This window comes from Plodia interpunctella, chromosome 10 (assembly GCF_027563975.2).
Source record: "Plodia interpunctella isolate USDA-ARS_2022_Savannah chromosome 10, ilPloInte3.2, whole genome shotgun sequence".
Taxonomy (NCBI): Eukaryota; Metazoa; Arthropoda; class Insecta; order Lepidoptera; family Pyralidae; genus Plodia; species Plodia interpunctella.
Genome location: NC_071303.1, coordinates 3,884,605 through 3,911,044, shown reverse-complemented (window position 1 = coordinate 3,911,044; position 26,440 = coordinate 3,884,605). Strand labels below are relative to the sequence as shown.

The window sequence follows — 26,440 nt, the reverse complement described above, 5'->3', positions numbered from 1 at the left end:
GTTTTTAACACTATATAAATAGTTAAGTTTTTTGACTAAATAGCAAAGTCAATGTCAATTCCTTTAAAGCCTTTCTTTCATCTGCGCATGTTACGAGTTGATTGGGGGCTGTGATGCTGCGGAGCCCGAAGTCAGCGTAAAAATTAAGGTTATTTTTAAGCTGAACGGAACATGTTTGAAGACTCAGCTGTCTATCTGACGTCAACTCTCCTTGGGAACACTATTGTTACCTTAGATAAAATAAATATTGTTACCTTTCAGCTACCTAAGCTATATACCGTAGTCGCTATGTACGATATCCACGGCAGGATATGGAGTAGGCCTATTCTAGGGCATAACCAAATGCCGCCAGTCCATACTTTTCGTATACTAGCTTCGCCCCGGGGCTTCGCTCCCGTGGGAAATTCGAGATAAAAAGCGGCCTATGTGTTATTCCAGGTTATATTCTACCTGTGTAACAAATTTCACAAACTTTCCCATTCATAACATTAGTAGGATTGACTGGGAATGTAAGTATACTTTCTGTTGTGATCAACATCATGGTCAGGCTTGCAGGTATAGCGATAATATCGACAGTAAACCAATAATATAGTAGAGGGGTCACTTAGTCGAGCTTCGTCGTTGTAACTTATTGGTTTTTATTATTGTAAATTAGCTACTTAACCGCGACTTCGTCAGGATTCCCATGTCACATTAAGTACTATTTTTTAGGACTAATGGTCGTCTTTTCAACATGACTTTCACCCCCCATTATAATGATTTGGGGGATGACTTTTGAAAAAAGTAGCCTATGTTTGATCTGGCATCAGCTATGAAAGCGGAACAGAGATTAGAGAGACTTTCACATTGTAAGGATGTATTAGTTATTTCTAAATCATAATTATATAACTATATTATGGAATAAATAGAGAGCGAGGTAGAGCACTCAATTATGTTAACATGGCTCGCTCGTGTAAAAACCGAAAATTTCTCTTGGGCTCTTTCCTGCCCTGACTGACAAGTAAATTGTAGTAGGGGTACTACAATTTACTTGTCAGTCAGGGCAGGAAGCCAAGTAGAAGAACTTACTCAGAGCAGGTACGTGAAGTGACTGTTGAGTTCGAAGCGATGATTCGCAATCGCGATTGATGTCTACTCTATAAACAGTAAACATGGCATCGACCACCCATATAAAAAAATACATGATAAATTTTTTGTAGGTTTTGTAAAATTTATTCACATATATATGTAATTAGAATGTACCTGGATATCTCAGACATCTGACTTAAATTAAGCATATACAGACATTGGTCCTTTGGGATACGATAATATTATCAAGACTATAAATACCTATAGAAAGAGCCGAGAATACAACTCGACTGTTTTACGATTCCACCGGCAAGTTTTGAAGAACAAAACAATTCTTTGCCATTTTTTTAAGAACATGATTTTGAAGGGCAAAACTAATGTCTTGTCATTGAAAACATGTTTAGAAACGTGTTTACTAAAATAGATTGTAATTAAGTTACAATTCTAAAAAATAGGTTTCACATTTTGGAAACACTTCAAGCATCGGTGTTTTAGTATAATGGGCCTATAAAATATAGGTAATTTTTTTTTTCAGGTAAACCCAGGGTTGTGGTGAAAGGCGTGGATGGCAGATTCTCATCAGGTCAGCTGGTTGCCATCATGGGGCCCTCGGGCGCCGGAAAGAGTTCGTTGCTGAACGCAATCTCAGGATACAGGTTCGTTTGTGGAACAAGAAAACATATTATTAAACATCTTTCTCTTTCATGCTAGTAGTTCATTTCATCCATTATATCGTTTTCGTAACTATTTTTCATAACTCTTACGAAAACGAAATTTTCTTTCACCTTTAAATGTGACTTAAAAAATAATTAGTAGTAGTGTAATTTTTCTCGTTACATTAAGGATATAACTTAACGAGGAAGTTGTTAAAGCTAAAGTGTGCCGTAATGTAGCAGTTTGGAGTAATAATAAAAAAAAAAACAAAATTAAGTATATACCTATTTCAACTTACAATGATTTAAGTGGGTAGGTCAGATTATTTAAAGTGAACTTCTATTTTTTGTTAATAATCATAGCGGAGATTTCAAGGACTAGGTTTTGTTGTGAAATATGCTTAGCATTTTATAAAACTTAGATAAATACTGGCTATTAACTTTGGCTACAGTTATTCAGAGTGATAAATTAATCATGTTACGAAATATGACTCTGGCCAGTTACATTTAATTATAAACTAGTGGCTTTTGCCCGCGGCTTTGCCCACGTGAATTTACCTGTAAAAGCGGAACAGACATGATTTTCATACAAAGTCTCAGACTCATAGTAGGCATTTTGGGGATGATTTAAAAAAAAAACCTATATTTGAACGGGGGTCTTTAACGTGCAGACCATGAAAGTGGAACAGACCAGACAGTCAGACAAACAGACAGATAGGCAGGCAGACTTTCGCAGTAATATTAGTATGGGAATTAAGTATGGATACCTTTTTATGTATGTAGTTATTTCATCTCAACTTCGTGAATTATTTATCTAAAATTAAAAAATTATCCTCCTTCCTTATAAGTAGGTAAACCAGATCTCAGTGGGCAGAACTAGTTTTGCCACTGTAACGAATTTAATGACTAAAGCTTTTTGAGTTTTTAAATACACATTAACTTCCTCATTATGTTAAACAATCAAGTTTTTAAAATTAAAACTATATTAATTTAGTATAGTAAATAAAAAATATGGAAACTAAGCTTGTACAGTTTGTTGCGGCACTCCCAAAAATAAAAGGTTCCGGTTCTTTAGTTGAATAAATTTAGTTATTCGTAACGGATATATAAGGTTCTTGGAATAGGTACCTACTTATTAATTTATGGGTTAGAAATATCTACTCTGAAAAAAGGTTCTTTTAGTTCACGTCAAACATCAGTGGGAGTCTCACTCACTATTAGGGTTGGTTGGATCAGGAATCTGTCATTGAACAGCCCGTCTCGTATTACGTCGCATCAGGTTCGATTTTATTGATTAGTTTAAAAAATAAGCTCATTCGAAAAACTAACCATGCCGGCTTCGTGTAGGTATTTCTTCCATATCATATAAGGTCATTCGAAAAATTTTAACAAAGTATCCTGTATTGTTGCAACTCTTTCGTAGTCTTAGTAACAACATAGATATCCCCTTACAGGTCAGCCGGTGTGACAGGGGAGTTATTAGTCAACGGGCAGCCAAGAAACGAGCACCAGTTCCAAAGGTCATCATGCTACATCACACAGGAGGACCTGCTGCAGCCCCTGCTCACAGTCCGGGAAGCTATGGATGTGGCGGCCAGGTTGAAACTCCCCAAGGGTGCCAAGGGACACGCGGATGAGATACTGCAAGAGTTAGGCCTCTTGGAACACCAGCATACTAAGACTGATCGTTTGTCAGGGGGACAGAAGAAAAGGTGATATATTGCATATTTCTAATAAATTAAATAAAATAGTGAAAGAGGTAGCTCCAATCCAAACCAATAACTAAACTCATTTTCTCTATTATTATATCGATCTCGATATAGATAAGAGAATATCGATCTCATTTTATACATTGACACTTACATAATTTAAAAACAGATTTTTATATTTGACGCGAAAGGAGATAATCTTGTAGATATATAGCATAATTTTTAATTTATTTTATTTATAAGCGTGGAAGCTAGCATCTTTTAAAAATTAATGACTCCGTAACTTGCGGTCAGCCTAAATTAACGATATTCAAAATAAGTTACTCTTTACTTTGTCCTAGAAATTTAATAGAAAATAAAATTACGTACCTATGTGACGACACAAAAAACTCATTTACGATCAATTGTTTCGAGTTAGTCTACAACTTTCCTATACATTCCCACTCCCACTAGCCAACTGAAGAAAGCAACCCAATATTATTAAACTTTCTCTGTTCGGTGCCATGATGTAGTATAAATAACTATATAATGCAAACTCTATCTTGTGTGTACCCAAATCGTCTTCTGTGATTTCGCTCCTGTAGAAGCTTCGGGATTCTTCATATAGGTAGAATACAGAGGCAAAAAGATTTGATTTAAGATTTGAACTATCTCGTTTTCTTATTCGTACAAATTAATTTTCAGGCTATCAATAGCCTTGGAATTAGTGAACAATCCTCCAGTGTTCTTCCTGGACGAGCCGACGAGCGGGTTGGACACAGTGACCACGGTGCAGTGTGTCAAGCTGCTCAAACAGCTGGCGCGCCAGGGACGAACAGTGGTCTGCACCATACACCAGCCAGCCGCGTCGCTTCTGGAACTCTTTGATCAGGTCGGGAAGTATACTAAATTTGGCATTATGATGATAGCAAAATAATATATAATTTTAAATTTTACCCCAAAAATGCCAACTTTGTTGACATTATTCTTTATATTTCTTATTAGACTATAATCACCAAACTCCTAATTATTTATTAAATGCTTTGACTTTGGACGTTTAAAAAAAATGTTAAGAAAAATTACAGAAAATATTCGGTTAGAGTAACATAACTCGATATTTTGTATCCTAGGTTGAATGTTTGATCTAGCTCTTTTATATAGCAAACATATGCGGTAATTAAGATAGAATTCAGGCAAATTGCAAATTAAAGATAACAATAGTTATTAAATCCCACATGCAGTGTTGAATCGGGTAAAGTGAAGCTGTTCGTGACCACCATGGCAGTTCGTGCTGAAGTCCATTGTCTGCCATAACGCCTCGCATAAATAATCAGAATCGGTTGCATAATGCCGTGTTGTGGTTTACTTGAAAATTCAATTGTTATTCCATTGTGAGTAACATTGATGGCGATAATCATTTTATAATTATTATCTAACTGGCTGTGACCCGCGGCAAAAAGTAGCCTCTATGTTACTTCACTTTACTCAGCTTTCCAATTATATACAGACAAAAATCACATTATTTTTTCCTTTTTTGACGTAAAAGAAAGATAAAACAGTCTCGTGTTTATTATACAGAAGTAGGTATGAATTTTCGGGTATTGAAGTATGAATGTACCTACATTTCGATAATTTCTTGTATATATATTATATTATAGCAATGATTTATATTTTTGCCAACCCCCAATCAGAAACATGTGATCGCGTTGACTTCCTTATTAAGAATTCGAGAGTCCAATTAGGTTGAATTAATGGTTTCATTGTGTATTTTTCATTTAAACTAAAAGGCTTGTGCAGGTGACGGAAAGACCTCGGCTCTTATCAGTCAGGATTTCACAGTAAACTACTTTCTTAACTCTAAGGTCAACATTTACAAAAAACATTTTGCAATAATTGGAATACAATTCTTACGCATAATCAATATTGTTATGTTCTATTTTAGCATTTGCAAGATTTGTTGCTTTCCTGGACAGATCGTCAACATAATCTTATTTGTTATAAGTGTTGGTTCTTATATTGGTTGTTATAAATATATATTTCAAATATAATATAATATTCGAAATATATATGTATATATATATTTCAGGTATATGTCATAGCAGACGGCCGTTGCATATACCAGGGAGATACGGCAGCGATGGTACCGCACTTACAAAGTGTGGGCCTACCTTGTCCCAGACATTATAACCCTGCAGATTTTAGTAAGTATCGTACATTTCCTTTATTTAAAAGAGCTAGATTACTTGGGATCAGAATTTGTAGATAAATGTAAAGGTAAAAATGAATATTAATCTTTACTAATGATCATTTGCCATCACACATACTGAGGAATCTTTCGTGTATTTCAGTAATTGAACTGACTGAAAACCCAGCTATCATAGATGTTCTGTGCGAGGAAATGATGAATGGAAAACTATACAAATCGGCCAAATTGGATGCTCCCTTGGCCGTAGCCGAGACAAGTCAAATAACTAACGCAATGGATCTAAAGATATGCTACCAATCAGAAGTCGACAGCGCAGAGAAAGAGATAATGCTGACAAATGAAAAATGCACCTACAAAGTACCGGAGTACCAAGAAAATAGTGGCTCCATCAGTTCGTCGTCGAGTCAGATCTCGCAAGAAAACTCGTCTTTGGCGTGGATGAAAGTCCATAAAACAGAGGATTCTGGGTCGTATGCTACAACGTATTGCCAACAATTTTCGATACTGTTGTGTAGGATGGTGCTACAGATATTCAGGAATCGGCAAGGTTAGTGCTTTACTATTACGTATATATTGGGTATATTTTCCTTTATATATTTGATTGTTTATGGATACAACCTATCTAAAGAATAGAGTTTTACGCAATTAATTTTTTTACAACTTTTGATCAAAATAACTTCGACATGTTTCAGGTCTGTGGATCCAGTTGATACACCACATCATGTGCGGACTACTCATCGGCATCTGTTTCTTCAACATGGCCAACGACGGCACCCAGATGTTCAACCACTTGAAGCTATGTGTCGGGCTCGTCATATTCTTCGCGTACACTCAGATCATGGTCCCAGTGCTTGTTTGTAAGTTCCTCTATACTACTATCTAAGAGAAGACTGTGTTCTTGGGCAAGCGGAGTAGTGTTATCTTCATCTGGTGATTGAAAAGTTTTAATGTCGAACTATCTCAATTCTATATTAGTCAGGTCTAGTTGAAGTCCTCTCCGTTCTGAGAAGAAACGGAGATTAAAATTGTAAGATTGAATCCTACAATTTTGAAGATTCGCTGTGAACCTACCACCTGCATGACGTCTATCATCTATGAGAAGCCAAAACCAAGACTATATTTCTCTCTGTCGTTTCGTACTACATATTGTAATATACTATTCTAATCACATGTGACGTTATACTTAACAGTGGGGATGGTTGATTTAAACAGTAGTTTCTACATTCCAGATCCCCAAGAAGTGAAACTGGTGAAGAAAGAGCACTTCAATCGCTGGTACAGCCTAACGCCGTACTATGCGGCGCTGACGGTCTCGAAGTTGCCCGTGCAAGTGACGCTGAACGTGTTGTTCTGCACCATCGTGTACTTCATGGTGGGCGTGCCCTTCGCGGTGGCGCGGTTCGTCGCGTTCTGCCTCATCGGGAATGTGGTGTCGCTGGTCGCGGAGGGCATGGGGCTGGCCATTGGATCCATTTTCAATGTCAGAGTGAGTAGCTTGTTGCCCGCTAATAGACCATCCAATCCTTCCACCTTTCAATGCTTATGCAGGGTAGGCACAGTGTGTAAGATTGACATTGCGTTCTGTCATTTGTTATGTACAACACACAAATAATAACTTTTATTCATGGCACAGCTTTGACGTCAAAGAAGAAACACACGTTAACATTTTTTTAATATTTGTGGATTCCCACGGTATGCTATTTTTTAAATAATAAAATATAAAATAGCATAGCGAAAGAAAGCAAATAGCGACTATAAAACCCAGCAAAGCTAACATGTATCTACAAATTCGCCAAATGGCTTTCTTTATAAATTTCGAAATAAGATTTACTAAGCAGAACACACAAAATGATAATTTTTAGCATATAGGTTGAATCATATTATTATGTTTGCATTAGTAGATTATATTTCACTTAAATGTAGGTACTTTAATATATAAATCAAAACAACAATTTCAATAGTCCTACGTATGACGGTAATAACATGACCTTTCTCAAACAATGAACTTAAGAAAACTCACGACATTTGTAAGAAACAACGACAACTTCATTTCCCAAACATGACAATTAAGTAGGTAAGTACCTAATCGAATTGTCATGTAAGTCTTGACGTTACACAAAACTTGTCGTAGGTATCAATTACGAATATACAAGTCTGTGATTATGAAATTCTAGCTGCGTTCCGGGAATTTCGCGATAGAAAGTACCCTATATTTTATACCCAAAATTCATAACAATCGGTCTAGTAGATTTTGAGTGATCGAGTAACAACATACTCACAAAGTTTCGTATTTATAATATTAGTAGGATAGGATAATTCGGGTGTCCACAGTTCACAGAGTCACTTTTCATCGAAAGCACGTTTCGTCGAATAATCTAACAGATAAACTAACTACTGGATAAATCTGAATGAAGTTATTCGCTAGTTCGTCCTATCCAACATTGTGAAATACCACGTTTAATGCTTAGTATATATAGATACTTCAGCAACCTGTGATAACCGACCCTTTCTCATTTCATGACACTGAATTTATTGGCAAAAAATTTCAGAACGGTTGCGCCATCGGTCCGTCATCGATCGCGCCGTTCCTGGGGCTGGCGATCTACGGCTTCGACTTCGCGCACCGCATCCCGCTCGTCATGAACATTCTCATGAAGACGTCCTTCATCAGGTGCGGCGTCGTGGCCATGGTGCTCACGATATTCGGCTTCGACCGCCAACCCCTCGAATGCAACGACGTCTACTGCCATTTCGCTAAGCCAGACGTCTTACTCAAATACCTGGACATCGAGCGAACCTCAGTTTGGCTCGAACTCATCACGATGCTCGGGATCATGTTTGTCTTTCGTTCTCTATGCTTTATAGGCTTAAGATGGCGGTTCGCGACATGATCTAATAGCCTTTTGTGATATAGAGTATTGCTCTAGATTCCGCTAGTACAAAGTTCTGTAATAGCATGTGATAATTTAAGTTTGCAGTTTACGATGTTGTATAACTTATTCCTTTAGGTTAAGGCATGTCAAGTTTATGATGCTAAAATATAAATAAGAATTTCACGGAATATAAGGATTGCATATTTATGAAAAAAAAAATCTGCATTATGGCTGAACACAATAATGTGTACATGAAACTAAATCTTGCCATTTTTTCTATAAAACTATACTGCTGAAGTTTGTTCCTGCATAGAAATGATGTTTAGCTTTCTTCAATCTAATTTCCTTCGTTTTACTAAGTAATTATTTTCTGGATAGGTACTTATAATTAAAACAAAATACAGTTACGAATCAAATCTTGACTTACCTTGATTTTATCAATTGAGAATAGTTGGCCATGGCCTTATACTTAAGAAATGTATCTTGGATTTATTAACTGAAATGTATGACTATACGTACAGAATATATAAATAATAGTAATTATATATGTCCAGCCAAAGATATAACTCAAGTAACTTTGCGACTGATTTTTTAATAGTTAATATAATATTTTATACATTACATATATATATATATATATTTGTCTGATCAATTTTTAATTTAATACAGTAAATCTAAGTTATATTAAGTAAAGAAACAAGATCTTATTAAGAATCTCAGGTGTTTCAACCAGTTTGTAACTTTTGCTATAAGTAAATATTTTATGGTGCTTTTTATTGAAAACTTAGGCGACTATACCTAGTCTAAAAATAAATATGACGGAGTATAAGAAAATAGATACAATACTAATAGAAGGCATTGTCAATTTTAGTAAATATAAATATTATTTTGTAAACTCTAATCACAACCAAATCACAATAAGACCTCATTCGCAAGTCATATTATATTTGGCTCCCATACTAGCCTATCAAGAATCATTGTAATAAAAATTGAGGTCTAAATAAAGCGAACAAAAAATGACATGAATGTGATAAAATATTGTTGGACGATAGCTTTATAGATCTGACTACGAAACATGTTTAGCGTAAGTATTCTTTTTTTTACTTTTGTAGTAAGAGGAGTGGATAGAAAATATAAAAAATATATATTCAAGATACAAATGGTTTTATTTTCCCGCTTATACCTGTAGAATATACTCTACGTATAACATATACAATAATCTATTAATGTATAGTTCACATATTTTTAGAGTTACGTACCTCAAAAGGTACCTACTTATTTATTTAAAAAATAAAAACATTTCAAATGCCAGATGTGTAAAAGTCAAACACTTTTTCACTAGCATACGAATGCATACTATATGGTGGACTGGGAATACAAAAAGAACATGAAATAAATATGTTCAAACTTCGAAACCTCACTAAATGATTGTTAAAAATATTACTTCCTACCAGTGCCTTTGTCTCTTCTCTTTTTTATATGTTTCTTGGTTTTAGTTTTTCTTTTTTCTGCTTTTTCTTCTTTGACAGCTTTCTTTCGTGCCTTCTTGCTGTTAGGAGACTCGTCTCTAGGTCTGGCATGGTTTTTGAACTTTGTCTCTGAAACATTTGTTAACTCTTATCAAAACACATTTTTCATTATGACATACGGTCAGATTTTATAGTCAACATATTTGCAAAATTCAAATTTTAAAGCATTTTAGACTATCTATATATTTTTCTTAGTAACAACATATTATGCATAATACCTATGTTAGTATTATATTCTATAAAAGCCTCTAATAATAATGTAATCATTCTGTTATTTAACTCAAGAAACTTTTACTCACTTTCTTCATTCTCATCTCCATCCTCCTCCGAGCCGCTGTCAGATCCACTTCCCGATAGACTGTCGTCTTGCAATATTTCTGGAGTGTCTACTGTTCCTGTCAAATCTTCATTGAAACCGGCTATCTTTTTGTACATCAGGTCATCAGTTTCACCATCTTTAGCTTTTTTGATGTCACGTTCGTAATTTATAACCTGGAGTTATGAAAAAGAATTAAGATAATTGTGTTGTTTGTCATAGAATAATGTACTAGTGCCTATTTAAAAGAAACAGTTGCACACTGTTCACTGCATTACAAGAGGTTATAGATAGATCCATAATATTAATTAAATTTAGTAGACAGCACTGACATGCATGCAAAGTGAATAAAAGAAGAGATAAGCGAGACAGCTTCAAGTCAAAAAAGAGATAAATATTTTTAATTATTTCATTGCAAGTATGAATCGTAGATATTTATTAGGTGGGATAATATGTAAGTTTCATTATCAGCTTCAGTATATAAAACTAATTTGATAATTACCTCAGTTAACCTTTTTGGAATATACACATTCTTGAAAGCCTCTTCCTCTATTTGTTCCTGAGTAGACATTTCTTCAAAGTTTCTTGATGCTGCTTTTTCTGACAATTTCTCAAGACAATCTTCTAAATTATTCTCATTTATTGTAGAATCTGTGATGAAATCAAACAACTCCTTAACAGTTAATGTAGCTACTCCTTTCTTTCTGAAGAAATCTGATATATTTGTACAATCTTTTCTCAAGAACTCAAATGCATGAGGATGGTCGTGTTCGACTGACTGGGAAACATCAATGACAACAACATTTCCTTGGTGATACAAAAGATTGAATTCTGACAAATCAGCATGAACTAATTTACATATATTGAACATTTTCCACATCATTGTTATACAGTCTCTATACAAAGATCTAGCCGTAGATTGAGAAATTTCAACATCTTTCAACTTCGGAGATGGCCATCCATCTTGCCCCATAAAAGTCATCACCAATACATGACTTCTGAGTATAATGGGTTCAGGAACACTCAACTTAGCATTATACATCCGCACCAGGTTCCTCATTTCCTTCTCAGCCCAGGTACGGACCATTTTACGAGGGTTTGACCTACAGTATCCATTTCTAAATCGATACTCCCCAGAAACATATTTGTCTCTATCTTTAAATACTAAGATTGATGTTTTGAAAATCTTCACAGCATAATCTCTACCATCTTTTGATGTAGCATGATATACATTTGCCTCTTTACCTGTAGATATGCAACCATTTATCTCATTTATTATGCCTCTATTGAGAAGTTTGAATAGAATCATTTTAGTTCGAGGGTCCATTACCTGTTCTGCAGTCGCTCTGTCATGTTTGTCCTTAATTCTAATTCGGACATTGTCAATCTTTCGGTCGTTCTGATCCATGAATTTTTCTGTTTTATTTGACATGGGTTCATATTTGTCAACATTGATTCTATTGACATATTTTTTGAATAACTTTTCTGATGGTTGGTAAGTGTTGATTTTACTGGAAGGAGTTTGAGTGTTGACACTGTCTCTTTTTAGTGTATTAGGGTTGTCATCATCTGAGTCGAGAAAATATTCATCTGAATCAAGATCATCTTCACTGCTAACTCTTTGCTTATTCTTTTGTTCTAATTTCTCTTTCTTGTAGGAAGGTAGGTCACCGAACTGAAATAGAGAACAACAAAAAGATAATAAGAACTGATTACAATATTCAGTTTTGATTCCAATGCATGTTTATGAAAGTAAACAATTTAATCTATTTCAAAACTATACAATAAGAAAAGATAATAAAAAATCTATTTATTTTAATGTTTTTTTTTATTTCTCTCTTTTGGCAATAAAGAAAATTTGTATTTCCTAGTAAGAAAACTATTTAGTTTTTCTGTGACAGTAATTCAATGATAACTTTGGTTTATAATTATTGTGTAGAGATAGAGAACCATTGACTGATCACAAGTATAGACTGAGCTATGCTAGCTAAAATTTTGAGCTTGTAATTTGTTTATATAACATCACTTAGTTTTGGTCAAGTTAAAATATTTAACTATATACATATCAACAGGACTTGCCCTGATCCTGATCATTGTGTCATAATGTACAGCCTAGTTTATATTAGCTAATTAGGTTATCAGGCACTGTAGAGAACTGTGGAGAAATAAATTGAAGTACAAGTACAGACTGTTCAGGACGCTGTTAAATAATTTTAGAACATAATATGAGATATTAATGTTTTCTTTAGCTAGTTTTACTGTAAAAAGGAATCTAATTGACTTACCCGCACTGACTTAACCTTAGCCGATATGTCTTCCTCATAATCGCTAAACTGACCATCTGTATCGTCAGACATCATTATCATATATGTGTTTTTAGTACTGTTTTAAAATTAAAGTATGTCAAATAAAGTTTGGTTTTGCTTTATATTTAATTTAACCACGCAGAATATAAAAATTAACGCAAAAGGCTGCCACTGCCAGTCAGCCATATGTCTTTGACATTTATCAGTTTGACATTGACAGCTAATTGACTTTGGCAATAATTAAAGATGCAAAATGTTAAACATCGGCAAAGATGTTTGGGGTGATTTTCACAAGCGTTTTGAACGCCGCCGTGGGCTTTCATTAGTGTTCATTAAATTGTACTATACACAATAATCAATTTAATTATCCCATTTTATAAATAAGTAAAGTACTGGTACAATTGTTAATTTTATAAATGTTTAATTTAAAAAAAAGATTCTTTCTTTATTAAAAAAAATATGCGACACTAATGAAACGCTACACGTCGCGTTCAAACAGTCGTGAAATTCATCGTTTGCTGCTTTTACACAAGGTTATTTGGTTGTTTGCTCAGGGTCTCTTTCTCATCTGAGCGTTTTCCCAGGTTGAGCTCACCGTAGTCCCCGAGCCCAAGGTCGTTTCGTAGCGGCTGTGCTGTCATTATAATTTTTCAAATTTTAACAAAGATTAATTTTTATTCACTTTTTACTATATTGTATGATTTTAAAATATTTATTATTTAATGTTGTAATGTCAATTTTATGAATGTTTGATTTTGGAAATTATTCATTCTCATTCTCAAGAAATTTGAGGAATCGTAATGACGACAGCGCGGCCGCAGCAGCGGTCGAAACGCTCTGAGAACCACCGTTAATTGGTTTAGTTCTAGGTATATAATGATTGGTTCCTGAAACAACGGTGGGGCAATTTGATTGAGGATTTAATCAATTCAATGTCAATTGGAAAAATGGCGGTTATTTTGATTTATTTACCATCATAAAATTGATGATCGATTTGAAGACTCAACGATGCATTTAGTAAGTACTTCGTACAACGTTGTTGAGTCCATGGAATTAGTAGGTACTCAATAATTTCATGGACTCAACTGATTATTTTAATCACTCAAACAAAAAGCGTGTTTGACCCACAGATATAAGAACATTACAGATATATCTGTCTGCCCTGGTATAACTAAAACGCCGTTATTTGCCAAAGGCTTGTTTCGAGTAAAACGTCGAAAAGCGCGGTAAAAATTTAAATCGATGTCATTCATAAATGACAACACTTATTTAAAACTTGAAGGTACCAAAACATAGATCAAGTAAAATACTATCTAATGACTAACCTATTATTTTAGAAACACATTTTTTTAATAATAATAAAACGTTTTTTGCGTTTTAGTATATTATCTATGATACCAAAATCTTATGAGTCATCGACTAAAATGCCGCTTCGTAAAGAGTAACGGCTTTTTAGCGTTACTATTTCATTTAAAAAATATATTTATTAAAATGCTAAAAAAATCATGACTTCATGGTAACTTAAATGTCGTTATATCCCATAACGTTGTTTTAGTTACATAAAACTATACTTATGATACTAATTCATGTTAGGCTTTTGTGTGATTAACGGCATTTAACTGCTTTCAAGTCTGCTAAACTATGAATATATTTTAATTTGAAGATTAAATTCGGTTCATTGTTACGCTTAAACGCAGTTAAACTAATTACCTTCTAAATTAACGGCATTTAAGTGCAACAGTATAAAAAATATTGGAAGATAGTATTGATCAAATTGAATTTAAAGTTATCAAAATACAGGTTTGAAAATTGTTTTATCAATTCAAATTCCGCTGTTGTAAAGGGGTGTCTAATATTCTAATATTTAATTCGTTTGGGGGTGGTTCGCAAAGCGTTTCGACCGCTGCGGCTGTGCGGTCATTACAATCCGTATTTTTTTTTTGAGGAAGGAATCATTTCCAAAATCAATCATTCATCAGTGCTGGTAGATTTCCCAGACATCATGCGCTTAATGATATAATTCGTTATGGTAAGTGCAAATATTCCTTGTGTTCTGGAACCACCTGGACTAAGTCGCACGGATGGCAAGCGTCCCAATGGCTTGATTTTGGTTCTCTGGCAAAAGGGACGATGTTTGCTTTGGGACGCAACGTGTGTAAGTACGTTTGCTGCTTCTCATATCAGAGATTTCGTTCGTGAGGCGGGGTCAGCAGCGGACAATGCGGCTAAACAGAAACATGCTAAGTACCAATTACTAAAACCATACAACAACCATATTTTTTATTATATTTTTCCTGTTAGATTAATAAAATATTTGACGAAGCATGTGGCGGATATTTTAAATTGTATTTTGCAAAATAAATCATTATTATTAATTAATGAAATCAATCATTCATAACTACAGTACAGAGTAAATAATGTAAAGTCATATAGTAAAACTCATTCTTGTCTTTGTTAAAATTTGACAGTGCGACCGTAGCGGTCGAAACGCTCTGCGAATCACACTTGGGTGTAGCTGGGAAATCTCAGGTAGGTACTTCGGAACAATAATTGGCATCAACAGTATTTTTACGCTTGCGGAGGCCTTGTAGCTCGGGTGTAGTCTTTTTACAGCTGCAGGTATCGGTGAGACTCTATGTTGTTGGTTAATATTAAAGTTCTTCGTAAGATCATTTGATAATTTGGCTTACTAATTCTTACTCGACTTGAATTTGACATAACCTCACTCATTGGGCGGGTCTAAAGCGTTGATTGGTCGGACTAATGCGTTGTTCGGACACGCTCGACGCGCCGCGCAACGTCCCGTGAATCTTCCTCATAGTCCGGCCCTTGATCGAACATCACTCTGGACTGACGAAAGCTAACTTTACTTTTTTATTTTAAAAAAATATTAATTATAACGGATGGCCATATTGAAACTTAAGAAGAATATTACATATTGACATCAAAATATGCGTTTGATTGTCAAAAGTACCATTTGACCGCCATCAGTCCCAAAATGTTGACAGTCTATATTATGCGATGTAGTGTACATAAGTTCCTCAAGATCAACATGCCAAACATTATGCGATGCTAAAATATACTTATATACTACACCCTTTTTTAGCGTCATCAGTCACATCTTCTATTAACAAGTTTACGTCAAAAAGATATTTCGCGGTGACTATCGATCGAACATCTATCAAGAATACAATATTTTAATCGTGTTTGACTACAAGGGAAACGCTTTACGGCAGTCGCTAACACTAATCACACAAGGTCACAAGCTCCCAGAGTATTATAGCAAACTAATGTTATTGTCATTAGACAGGATAAGTTTATTGTGCAATCTTCAAAACTGCTTAATTCCAGAAACCGAATAGCTACAAATGCCATTTTTAATTTTCTATATAATTTTAAGATTCCATGTGAACTGAAGGAAGCAAACTTATCCAGCCCGAGAGGGCGTCGCTGCTGTTGAATAAATTTGAAATCTTCAAAATAACTTCAGAAAGTTTCTATTTCTGGTCGTCAGATCAAATATCTTTGTCTCTATCTTATTCCACGAGCTGACAGTTCGTTATTGTACCTTAAATGGGCGTGGTTAGCAAATTTAATGGCGATTTGATTGGATGTTAGTTTGAGGTATGTTATTGCAAAATGGAGTGGAGGAATGAGTTAAGGACTGAGAATACGGGGTAAATTTTGAAGTGATAAAAGCTCATTACAAGATATCAATTTTTTTCTTTGCCATCTCTAAAATACATTTACTTCTCATGGAAACAGCCGAAATTCTGTAACAATAAAATAAATACTGTGTATATATGTAAATAAATATGTGTATATATGTATGTGTATTATTAAACACAAAAATAATATTTATTACTAGTTGTCCTATGTCACATATAGACCTCGAGAGTATTTTTTAGTCTTTTCCATCATAGCCTCTCCGTAACGTCATAATAGAACGATATGAATATACCTATTTGAATACATATTACATGCATGGCAGGTATTTTATGAATATATAATATTATTAAACACCTAGCTAAAAAACTACTCACCTAAAGCGTCATCGTTGCGAAATTGGCGGGAGCAGACCCGAAGCAAGCGCTTGCGACTCACTAATTCGACCTCCGACCTCTCCGATGGTACCGCGCGCGAGATACGTTAACGACATTTTAGTGTATCACTGTGAGATAACGACACTGCAGTCTAACAGTGGCGGACAACACATTGTTTGAATATTTTCGAAAAGCCGCTATTGGCTTGTAACATACGAAAAGTCAAAACATTAGTAGTAAGCTATAAAGCCGTTATACGACGTTAATCACATTTAAGTCTAGCTTTTTCAATTAACGACGTTTTAACTTAACAATATAATACTGCTCTATTAGAAATAAAATAACAATAACACAGTTAAAGTATTTTTACCCCTTTATAGTGCAAAAAATGCAGTTAACGGCAATATTGACAAGCAACCTTATGATATTTTTTTTAAGAAAGGTATGAGTTATCCAACCTTAGCGGCTGTATAGACTCGCAAAGTTACTTAAAGGCATTTTAGCCTATTTGACAAGCAAAATATGTGTACATAACGGCAATTTTACAATTGTTATTTCCAAAACTAATCAAGCTATCGAAAAATCGCAAATACAGATCGAAAGAGCTTTTTTTTCTCATTTTCTTGCAAACCAAAATTAAAAATCGCCCTGATGTCAGATAACGGCATTTTAGTTATACCACGGCAGCTGTGGTTAGGTAAAGGTGTGGTTTTCGCTGCGTAAACGAAACAATACAAACTCTAAAAACTAAACTTATCTGCTAGAAAAATGCTGATGGTTTCCAAACGGCTGAACACACATTTTACAATCAGGTGTCCTCGACTAAATTCTATTTTATAAAAAAACTAGATCATAGTAGGTATTCCTGTAACGATCATGTCACAGAATAGGACCACTCCATATCCTCCCGTGGATGTCGTATAAGGCTACTAAGGGACACAATGCTGTGTCTAGGCTATGTCTCTTTGGGAATGCTATTGTTAGGTATTGTAGGCATTCCCAAAGAGAGTTGGCGTCATTCAGGCGGCCGGTTATAAAATCATAGCCAAGTCTTCAAAATTTTATTTTTATTTTTTCCGCAAACCATGGGCTTGGGTCGTCACAGCTTCCAACGCAACCGAGAACAAGCAAATATAAGGAACAGAGAGAGGTTATTTTAATGTACCTAGGTAGTCTGTATATTTGAGTCTTCCACAATATATCAGTCTGTGGAGTCTTCCTTCCTTTATAATGCTATGTCACGAAGGCACGATATATCATGTCATGTCATTCCGTTGGACATCGATGACGTAGCAGCCCACGACACATGTGTCACATCAGGCGTCGCTCGTATGAGTTATCATTTGTTTTCATTAAAATAATTAATGGCTAATAACAGACACAGAAAATTTACTGTAGGAATTTGCACACTATTTTTTTCAACGTTTGATTTGTATAGTTTGTCGAATGCCTATCTACCTATAAATACTTACCTAATTGCCAATTATAGTGCACCTTGGAACTGACGACTTTAGCATTGTTAGGTACTACTAACAATACCATATAACCTACGCCAGAAACTTGAAAAAATATATGTGATGCGCAAGCGCATCTTACCTAACTAATTTATGACGTTTTCCCGGTAATGCGTTTGCCTCCTTTTTTCCTTGTGTTACTCACTCGTAAATTAAAACACACCTTTTGATGAAATGCTATGGGGTATTCCCTTGTCCGTTATGTGAGTATAACGTGTATTATAATATAGAAATATGCACTGGTAAATATTTATAATTAAGTGCTTGTAATTTCCCACTTGTATATAAAGCATTGTTCTAAAGTGAAAATTATTAAAGACGATGTAGGTAAACAATAATAATAGTAAAAATTTTGCTACGGATTAGATACCTAGGTACCTAAATACTAATATGGGCAATGGCACACAAATATACAAAATATAAAAAAAAAATCTATTTGACAAAACATAGTTTTCTATGTTTTGGGATTTTAGGATTCCCCATTACTGAATTCGGAAGAAAATAATTTACGCACTTTATACTTAGATATAATATGTAAGTACTTACTTGGCGCAGATTATACAAAGGTATTACGTACCAATGGTGGGACACAAAAATATACGCAATTCTAACTGAACAAATTGAGTTAGTAACTTTTTCAAAGTATTTTTCAAAATACGAACTAGTTAACTAAACTTTAACTGAAATAGTTTTAAGACATTTTCATTTTAAAAAGACTTAAAATTTACAAAAAACTTTGATCACAATTAGGAATGTGAAGTCTGTCAGTCTGTCTGTAAGACATGGAAGATTTGTCAGTCCTGATTTAACAACCGGCCGCCTGTATGATGTCGACCCTACTCGGGAATGCTATTGATGCCTAACAGCTGTCTAGGCGTGTCCCTTAGTCGTAGTCGATGTGGAGTGGTCCTATTCTAGAGTGGAACCACACGCCACAAGGACCACACGCCTTGTGAGACATAGTTTTCATTTCATTAAATAAGTGTTGGGTACATCTTTACTACGTTTTTGTGTTAGTTTCGCAGTTGATTAACCAAGTAACAAAGGTCGGTTGACCTCGTCATAAACAGCGTGGCTAGACAAAAACTATCCTTGGATAGAGTTAACTTTGCGATGATTTTATCTTTAAAGAAATGCAAGTGAAATTGACCAAGGTATAGATTCCGTTAACGTTACATCTAAATCGTATCTCATTGGTAATTGCCACACAAGGACTACTATAGAGACGTGATTATGAATTTAATTTTACAGAATTGACCTCCTGGTAGCAGGGATGGTACATTTAATCTAGCAGATAGACTTTACAAACTATACTTAATTAGTCTCCTAATAGAATGTGTTAATGTTTACACTGTTATGTTGTGTACATAAAGAAAATAAATTTCTGATATGGACTAATCTATTAGACAATTCCAGCTAATGAAAAATAAAGAAACAAAATTAGGTATATTGTACATGTTGTCTTCATTTTATAAAAAAGCTTGGCATACCTAGTTACTCGTATATAAATATATCTATACGATTATTAACACGAACGAAGCGGCGGGAAATCTATTATCCCCGTTTTCATAATAATTTATCTAAACCCTAATCTCAGACTACAAGCGTTTGTTTATACAGATACCTGCCGCCTAATCGTCTACTAGAACGGATAAGCGTAACCTTACAAAGTGAATTGACGCACTACACTCAGTATTTAAGAAGGCTACTCAATCAGGAGTAGGCCAAACCACGTTCGAGCGTACCGCGGCTGGACGACAGCGCCAATGAAATTTATTTAAACGACAGTCAGATCAACAGTCCAAATGCCAGCCGATTCAGACCTCATTTTGTCCGTGAACGAAGAAGAGATTGACAAAGATCTGTTTAAAACTCTGCCGGAGAGGAAAAAGCATGAGGATTTCATTAGGCGCGCAGTGGACTTGCTGGTTGAAAGGGTGGTGTTCGGGAGAACGTCGCGGACCTCGAAGGTGGTGGAGTGGGCAACCCCACAGGACATCAAAAATGCAATCGATTTGAAACCCAAGAAAGAGCCGGTTTCTCACGAAGAACTCTTGAAACTCATGGCTGATGTAAGTATTTCAAAATAAACAGTTCGGTTTTAATTTTATTTGCAAGGCCAAGAAGTTCATATTCTAAAAGTCAGTTCGTTAAAATTAGAATAAAGTTACACTTTATAAATAAGCGGTTAAAAATTAACTCGGAAGGAAACTGTGCATATTTCCGGTTTAATAAATTAAGTATGCGAGATTAAAAATAGGTACCTACTTAAGTACTTTAAAACGAGCAACAGTAACTAAGTTTTCTTTCTACATTTGCTTAGTATTACATTATTATTTTGCCTGTCTGTAATGGGTTACAAATAGGTAAGTATTAAAAAGTAAAAAATATAAGCTTATATTTTTGACGTTCTTTACCTACTTAAGTTTTGGCACTTCTTATTTAATATTACTCGACTTTGTCACTCCATGTAATAATATGTAATTTATATGTATGCAGTCTATAAATGTAACTATTTGTACACCACAGGTTTACCACTGTATTCATAGAAATAAGTGAAAAAAAGTCTTGTAAAAATTATAAAATATTGCCAATATCCCGTAAAAATTGATAAATCCGGTGACTACAACTACCTTTCGACAATTAGTGTTCAAACATTATCATATGCGGCAAGTTGTTATTTTATTTTTGATGAGTTTTCCAAAATATCATACTCAAATAACATAAAATTTTCCATTACAGGTCACCAGATACTCGGTAAACACAGGGCATCCATATTTCGTCAACCAGTTGTTCTCTTCAGTCGATCCCTACGGCTTGGTTGGCCAATGGTTGACTGACGCGCTGAACCCTAGTGTTTACACCTACGAAGTGGCTCCAGTCTTCACTCTCATGGAAGAAGATGTCCTCAAGGAGATGAGGAGCATCGTCGGTTGGCCAGAAGGCAATGGCGACGGCATTTTTTGCCCAGGCGGCTCGCTGGCTAATGGCTACGCTATTAGCTGCGCTCGGTTCTACTATTATCCTGAAATTAAGGTCAGTGTTTTGATTGATACTGCGCGAAGTGCAAAATTATGTCATTAAATTTGTAATTTTAAATTAATAACAACGGCAAGACATCAATAATTCGTGTACTTAAAATTGTCTACATAAATGTCTGAGACAGAGAATATTAGAAACAGAAACTTCGTTCGAGGCATTGTCTTTGAAGTCTTTTACGATGTTCATTAGGTTTTGTGAGAACTTTATTTGAAAGTTTCCTACTTTATATATCTGGGATAGTGGAGTTTATCCAATGGCATCTCTAGTGATGCAAGTTTCATTTTCCAAGTTTGAATTTTCTTCCTCTTCTTTCTTTTTGTGTGTGTTATTTCTAACACCATAGTGTCAGATTTTATTCAAGTTCAGTTAAAGTTCGAATTAATAAAATATCATTGAATGTATGACTTATTGATTAAAATGAAGATCATAAAAGCGAGTGCTGGTACCTAATGGTCCTTTGAGCGTCCTCTCAGGAGATAACCCTTTTGCATACATGATAATATAGGACAATTCACTTCTTTTACTTGATCGGAAATATCAACATCAATTAATTTTTCATTATTTTATGATGTAGCTGTGCAGCTCATATCTAAATAAATAGTGGACTGCATTTAGAATAATAAAAAATATAGTTCATATTCAATTTCGAAGTGGGTAAACTAATTGTATTTTTGGTTGTTATTCATATCTGTCTACGACATCGTTTATGTGGGAATTTGAATCAAAAGTCAAAAACTTATTACCAATTACAACGGGAAAAACTAATAAAATATTTTCAAATCGGTCTAGCTATTTCTTAGTTTAAAAAATGGTTATTATCAAACATTAGTTAGGTTCCCGTTCAATTCCAGATCATTTTTTCATCTCATTATTAGTTTTCAAAATGAGGTATCAGCTTTATAATGTAGATTACTATTGGAAACTGTTTAATAGGAAATACGGCGTATGAGCGCCTTAACCCCGATTGTAGATCATTACGTCGATCGCGTGATTTTGATACGATAGCTCAGAGCCTTGAAGACCATGCAATTAGGCAGACCTACCTCGGAACTGAGGTAAAATATATGGACCATTTCCGCTTTTTTAACTGTTTTGTAGTATAGCGACTTATACACAAAAAGTTAACGAACGTGCACACCGAAAGCGTATGCAGCACGTGCATAACAAAATTCTATACTTGAACGCGCATGTATTACAATTCTATACTACCGTATAGCAAAAGTATTGCATAGGAATTGTAAGAGACACCATCAATATTGAAGAGTTTCACAAGTTATTGATAAAAAAATATTGGTAATATATGGAGGCTAGCTGTCGATTGAAAAACAGACGAAATATGGAATTAAAAATATATTATAATACTTATTAATATTTAATTACATTTATTTTGCTTTCTACATATATTTGACCTTGACCTACTTAAATAAATAATAATAATGTAATTCTTGACAGGTCAGCTATTTTAATAACGTTTAGTAGAAACCATTTGCTTTAGGTATTCTTCTTCTTCATAGTCGTATTCCTCATGGCTGAAGTTCGTGGTCATTACGTCGAAGCAAACACACAACGACTTTCTTGGCACTATTGTTTTATGGCCATTGCCTCATCCATTACAGACACTTGATAATCAACAAGAGTGCAAGTTTCCTCACGATATTTTCCTTCACCAGAAGCAAGTGGAGTTAGATTGGTATACCTAATACAAACTCATATGGCATGAGTAGGATTCGAACCTGGGACCTTACGGTTCACAGGCGGTCGTCTTAACTTTCACCACCACCGCTTCGCTCTATTACGTAAGTATCAAATATTTTTATTCAACGAGATATTATAGATTTTATTTGCATTACTAATTAATAACCTCGATATATATAAACCCTAATCTAATAAGCTAGGTTTAATGTGGAATTTAGGTTTAATAAATAGATTTTTATAAAAATAATAAATGATAAATATTCTGACAAGCATTGCATTTATGTTATTAAAAAAATTGCAAATCTTGTTGCATTTTAAACGTCCTCTAAAGCAGTTTGCATATTAAATCCAATCAATTACGTGATAGTACTTATTACAGGAGTAGACAATTAAGTACCTTGTAATTAAAACATTATAACCCAGTTATTGCTTAAAATGCTACGAGGTCTTTTTTCAAGGCTTTTGTACAACTTTATTAGTATATTTTAGTTGTAACTGGTCTTAACTCCTGTCGGTTCATATTTTCATAGGAAATCTGCACACTAGTAACTTAGTAAGTATGCGTTTGTTACAAGACGGCGGTTTCCGAGCCATGTCAGATACCTTCAGGTAACTTCAATAGTGTCTAATAATAGTGTAAGCAATAACACATTCGATGAGAAGAAGTTCGTTGACTTTATCGATTTAATCACCAATGAAAATTACTTTAATCGAATTATCATGGCTATCTAATTAGGTCGCCATGGACAGATACTTAGATATGAACTTAATAATGATGACTTAATTAGACGCTCGATGGTAGGTCAGTGTCAAATTCAATTACTAACTACCTTTTGCCCGCGACTTGGTTTGTTACTTATTGATCTTGTTATTATACCCGGTTCAAAGCAGATCGCCGGAATTGAAAATAGATATTTTTTCTAGAACTATACGACTGTGGAAACCGCATCCCAATTTCATGTACCGTATGTAGATACATAAGTATATAGAAAGACATACTGACCGCTAAAATTTAATACAATCATTCCATATTTTAATCACAATTACTCATTGTCTTTTCCAGACCAAAGGCGTATATGCAGTGCCCCGATTGGTTCTGTTTACATCAGAATTGGCTCATTACTCCACACGCAAAATGGCCGCCTTCATGGGAATCGGTGACGATAACTGCATTCAAGTAAAAGCCGATAAATACGGGAAAATGGATGTAAACGATTTAGAATTCAAAATAAACGAGGCCATAGAAGATGGCGCCACACCGTTTTTAGTCACGGCTACAGCGGGAACCACAGTGTATGGTGCCTTCGATCCCTTGATCGCCATTGCAGGATTATGTCAGAAGTATAATCTGTGGTTCCATGTTGACGCTGCTTGGGGTGGCGGAGCGCTCATGTCAAGGAAACACAGGCATCTTCTGAATGGAATTGAAATGTAAGTTTTTGATAAAAACTATTTTATTTATGGAAAAACGATAGTTACTGTTTAGTTTCAATGAGAATTGTTTTTTTATCAATGCAAGGAAAACAAGGAATGTGCAATATATGCAAATTTTCCTTTTTTCATTTTCGTCACGATCGTGGCCAATAGTTTATATCTCGCACAAAGTGGTCGCTAAACTTGGCCGTTTTTCGTAACTTATTTGGCCGTAATTAAACCGTGGTCCAACCAAAATTTTAGTTTAATTCGAAGCAGTGATGAAATTTCATTAAGAACCATGTAGACGGATAACGGCATTGATAAAAAACAGTACTAAAATATTGTAAATGAGAGTTTTTAAATGCCACACAACAGAATTTATCGATTAAAATATTAAGAGTTGCAAAATAAATCCTTGAACGAACCTTGATTTAGTAATCAATGAACTTTGAGGCAGTGTCACTGGCCAAATTAACGTGACTTGATTATTTAATATGCATAATATTATAATTTTCATTTTCCGTCAAATAACATTGTTTAAACAGATCTTTATTGTGCCAATTGCAAGATTTGTTTAATGTGTTCAATTCTGCAGTATTGTTGTTATTAAAATTTTATTTTTACAACGCAAAATTAAGTCGTTATAAAGAAAAAAAACCATAATCATTTTCAAAAGTTACTTAAAGTTTGGACAACAAATAATAGAGCCCAGTAAATACAATGTATTTCTATAATTTGATTGACATTTCAGGGCGGACTCGGTGGTGTGGAACCCTCACAAGCTGTTGGCGGCTCCGCAACAATGCTCCACCTTCCTAATCAGACACAAGGACCTCCTCAAACACGGCCACTCGTCGGACGCCAAGTACCTCTTCCAGAAAGACAAATTCTACGATACTTCGTACGACACCGGCGACAAACACATACAGTGCGGCCGCCGCGCCGACGTCCTCAAATTCTGGTTCATGTGGAAGGCTAAAGGAACTGATGGATTTGAAAAACATATCGACACACTTTTCGATAACGCCAAATTCTTTTTGGACCACATCCGACAGCGCGACGGTTTCCGATTGGTCATCGATGAGCCAGAATGCACCAACATAATGTTCTGGTATATACCACTTTGCCTCCGCGGTCTTGAGAACGAGCCAGACTATAGAGAAAGGTTGGACAAGGTGGCGCCGAAAATAAAGGAAAGAATGATAAAGGAAGGAAGTATGATGGTCACGTACCAGCCGCAAGGTGACCTGCCAAATTTCTTCCGGATCGTGTTCCAAAACTCGGCTTTAGAGCAGAAGGATATGGTTTACTTTGCTAACGAATTCGAGCGGCTCGGCAAACATATTAAAGTTTAAACAAACATGTGACAACAAATCTTGTATTATATCCTGTGATTATATTTTTTAAATTATTTTATGATTATATGAAATTTTATTGTAATTTTACTTGAAATTGATAATTCGTTGAGTTCGAAAAACATATATAATATATTGGAAACACGTAGAGATTGTACGAGTACCTATAACTTTATATTGGAGTTAGTACGTACTAAAATACTTTCAAGCAGATATTATTTTGACTGATAAAGAAAAATGATTTGATGTGATATGAATATGTTAAATGTTATTTGAAATTATAATCCAGATTTACTACTATTAAAAGAGAATGTTGTGCCCTTCATATAATTTATTTAGAATAGTGTTTATGTGATATTAAATTAATAAAATAAGCTATTATAAAATAGCGTATATTTCTACAATAGTACAAAAATAAATAGAATTAAAACTAGCTTTAAACAAAATTCGGCAAGATTCTGCATTTGTTATTTTCCACTAAAAATTAAAAATTGTATATATAATTATATGGTACACGAAGTTATATCATGAAAATAAAAAAAGAATATACATATCTACTTACATTAGAAACAAATTAAGTTAGGTACTATATAAATATTTTCGACCTTATATAATTAGTAATGAAATATCAATCAAATTTGACCATGAAGCACACAGACTTATACAATATACATATATTAAGTTATGAATCATATTCGATGTCATATCAACTAATAAAACAATATGAAAATGAGTT

At 34.6% G+C, this 26,440-nt stretch overlaps 3 protein-coding genes across 4 annotated transcripts in view; 2 read left to right on the top strand and 1 right to left on the bottom strand.

Annotated features, from left to right (window-relative positions):
* Positions 1-9,648, top strand: part of LOC128672889 (uncharacterized protein) — a 40,691-nt gene extending 31,043 nt beyond the window's left edge. For both annotated transcript variants that reach the window (XM_053750391.2, XM_053750392.2), the window contains exons 3-10: positions 1,604-1,724; positions 3,176-3,433; positions 4,115-4,301; positions 5,496-5,610; positions 5,758-6,162; positions 6,308-6,472; positions 6,845-7,101; positions 8,165-9,648. In XM_053750391.2, the coding sequence (XP_053606366.1) occupies positions 1,604-1,724; positions 3,176-3,433; positions 4,115-4,301; positions 5,496-5,610; positions 5,758-6,162; positions 6,308-6,472; positions 6,845-7,101; positions 8,165-8,506 (1,850 nt within the window). In that variant the 3' untranslated portion in view covers positions 8,507-9,648. The remainder of the gene's footprint in view (positions 1-1,603; positions 1,725-3,175; positions 3,434-4,114; positions 4,302-5,495; positions 5,611-5,757; positions 6,163-6,307; positions 6,473-6,844; positions 7,102-8,164) is intronic.
* On the bottom strand, positions 9,636-12,857 carry RIOK1 (RIO kinase 1). The gene is made up of 4 exons (XM_053750393.2): positions 12,619-12,857; positions 10,836-12,008; positions 10,317-10,509; positions 9,636-10,086 (listed from the first exon to the last, which is right to left on the bottom strand). The coding sequence occupies exons 1-4, from the start codon at positions 12,697-12,699 to the stop codon at positions 9,929-9,931; spliced, it is 1,605 nt and encodes a 534-aa protein (XP_053606368.1). The 5' UTR covers positions 12,700-12,857; the 3' UTR covers positions 9,636-9,928.
* A 7,053-nt stretch (positions 12,858-19,910) lies between these two features.
* On the top strand, positions 19,911-26,437 carry b (black). The gene is made up of 4 exons (XM_053750586.2): positions 19,911-20,268; positions 20,939-21,232; positions 23,997-24,364; positions 25,101-26,437. Exons 1-4 carry the CDS (start codon positions 20,002-20,004, stop codon positions 25,702-25,704), a joined length of 1,533 nt encoding a protein of 510 aa, XP_053606561.1. The 5' UTR covers positions 19,911-20,001; the 3' UTR covers positions 25,705-26,437.
* The last annotated feature ends 3 nt before the right edge of the window (positions 26,438-26,440 follow it).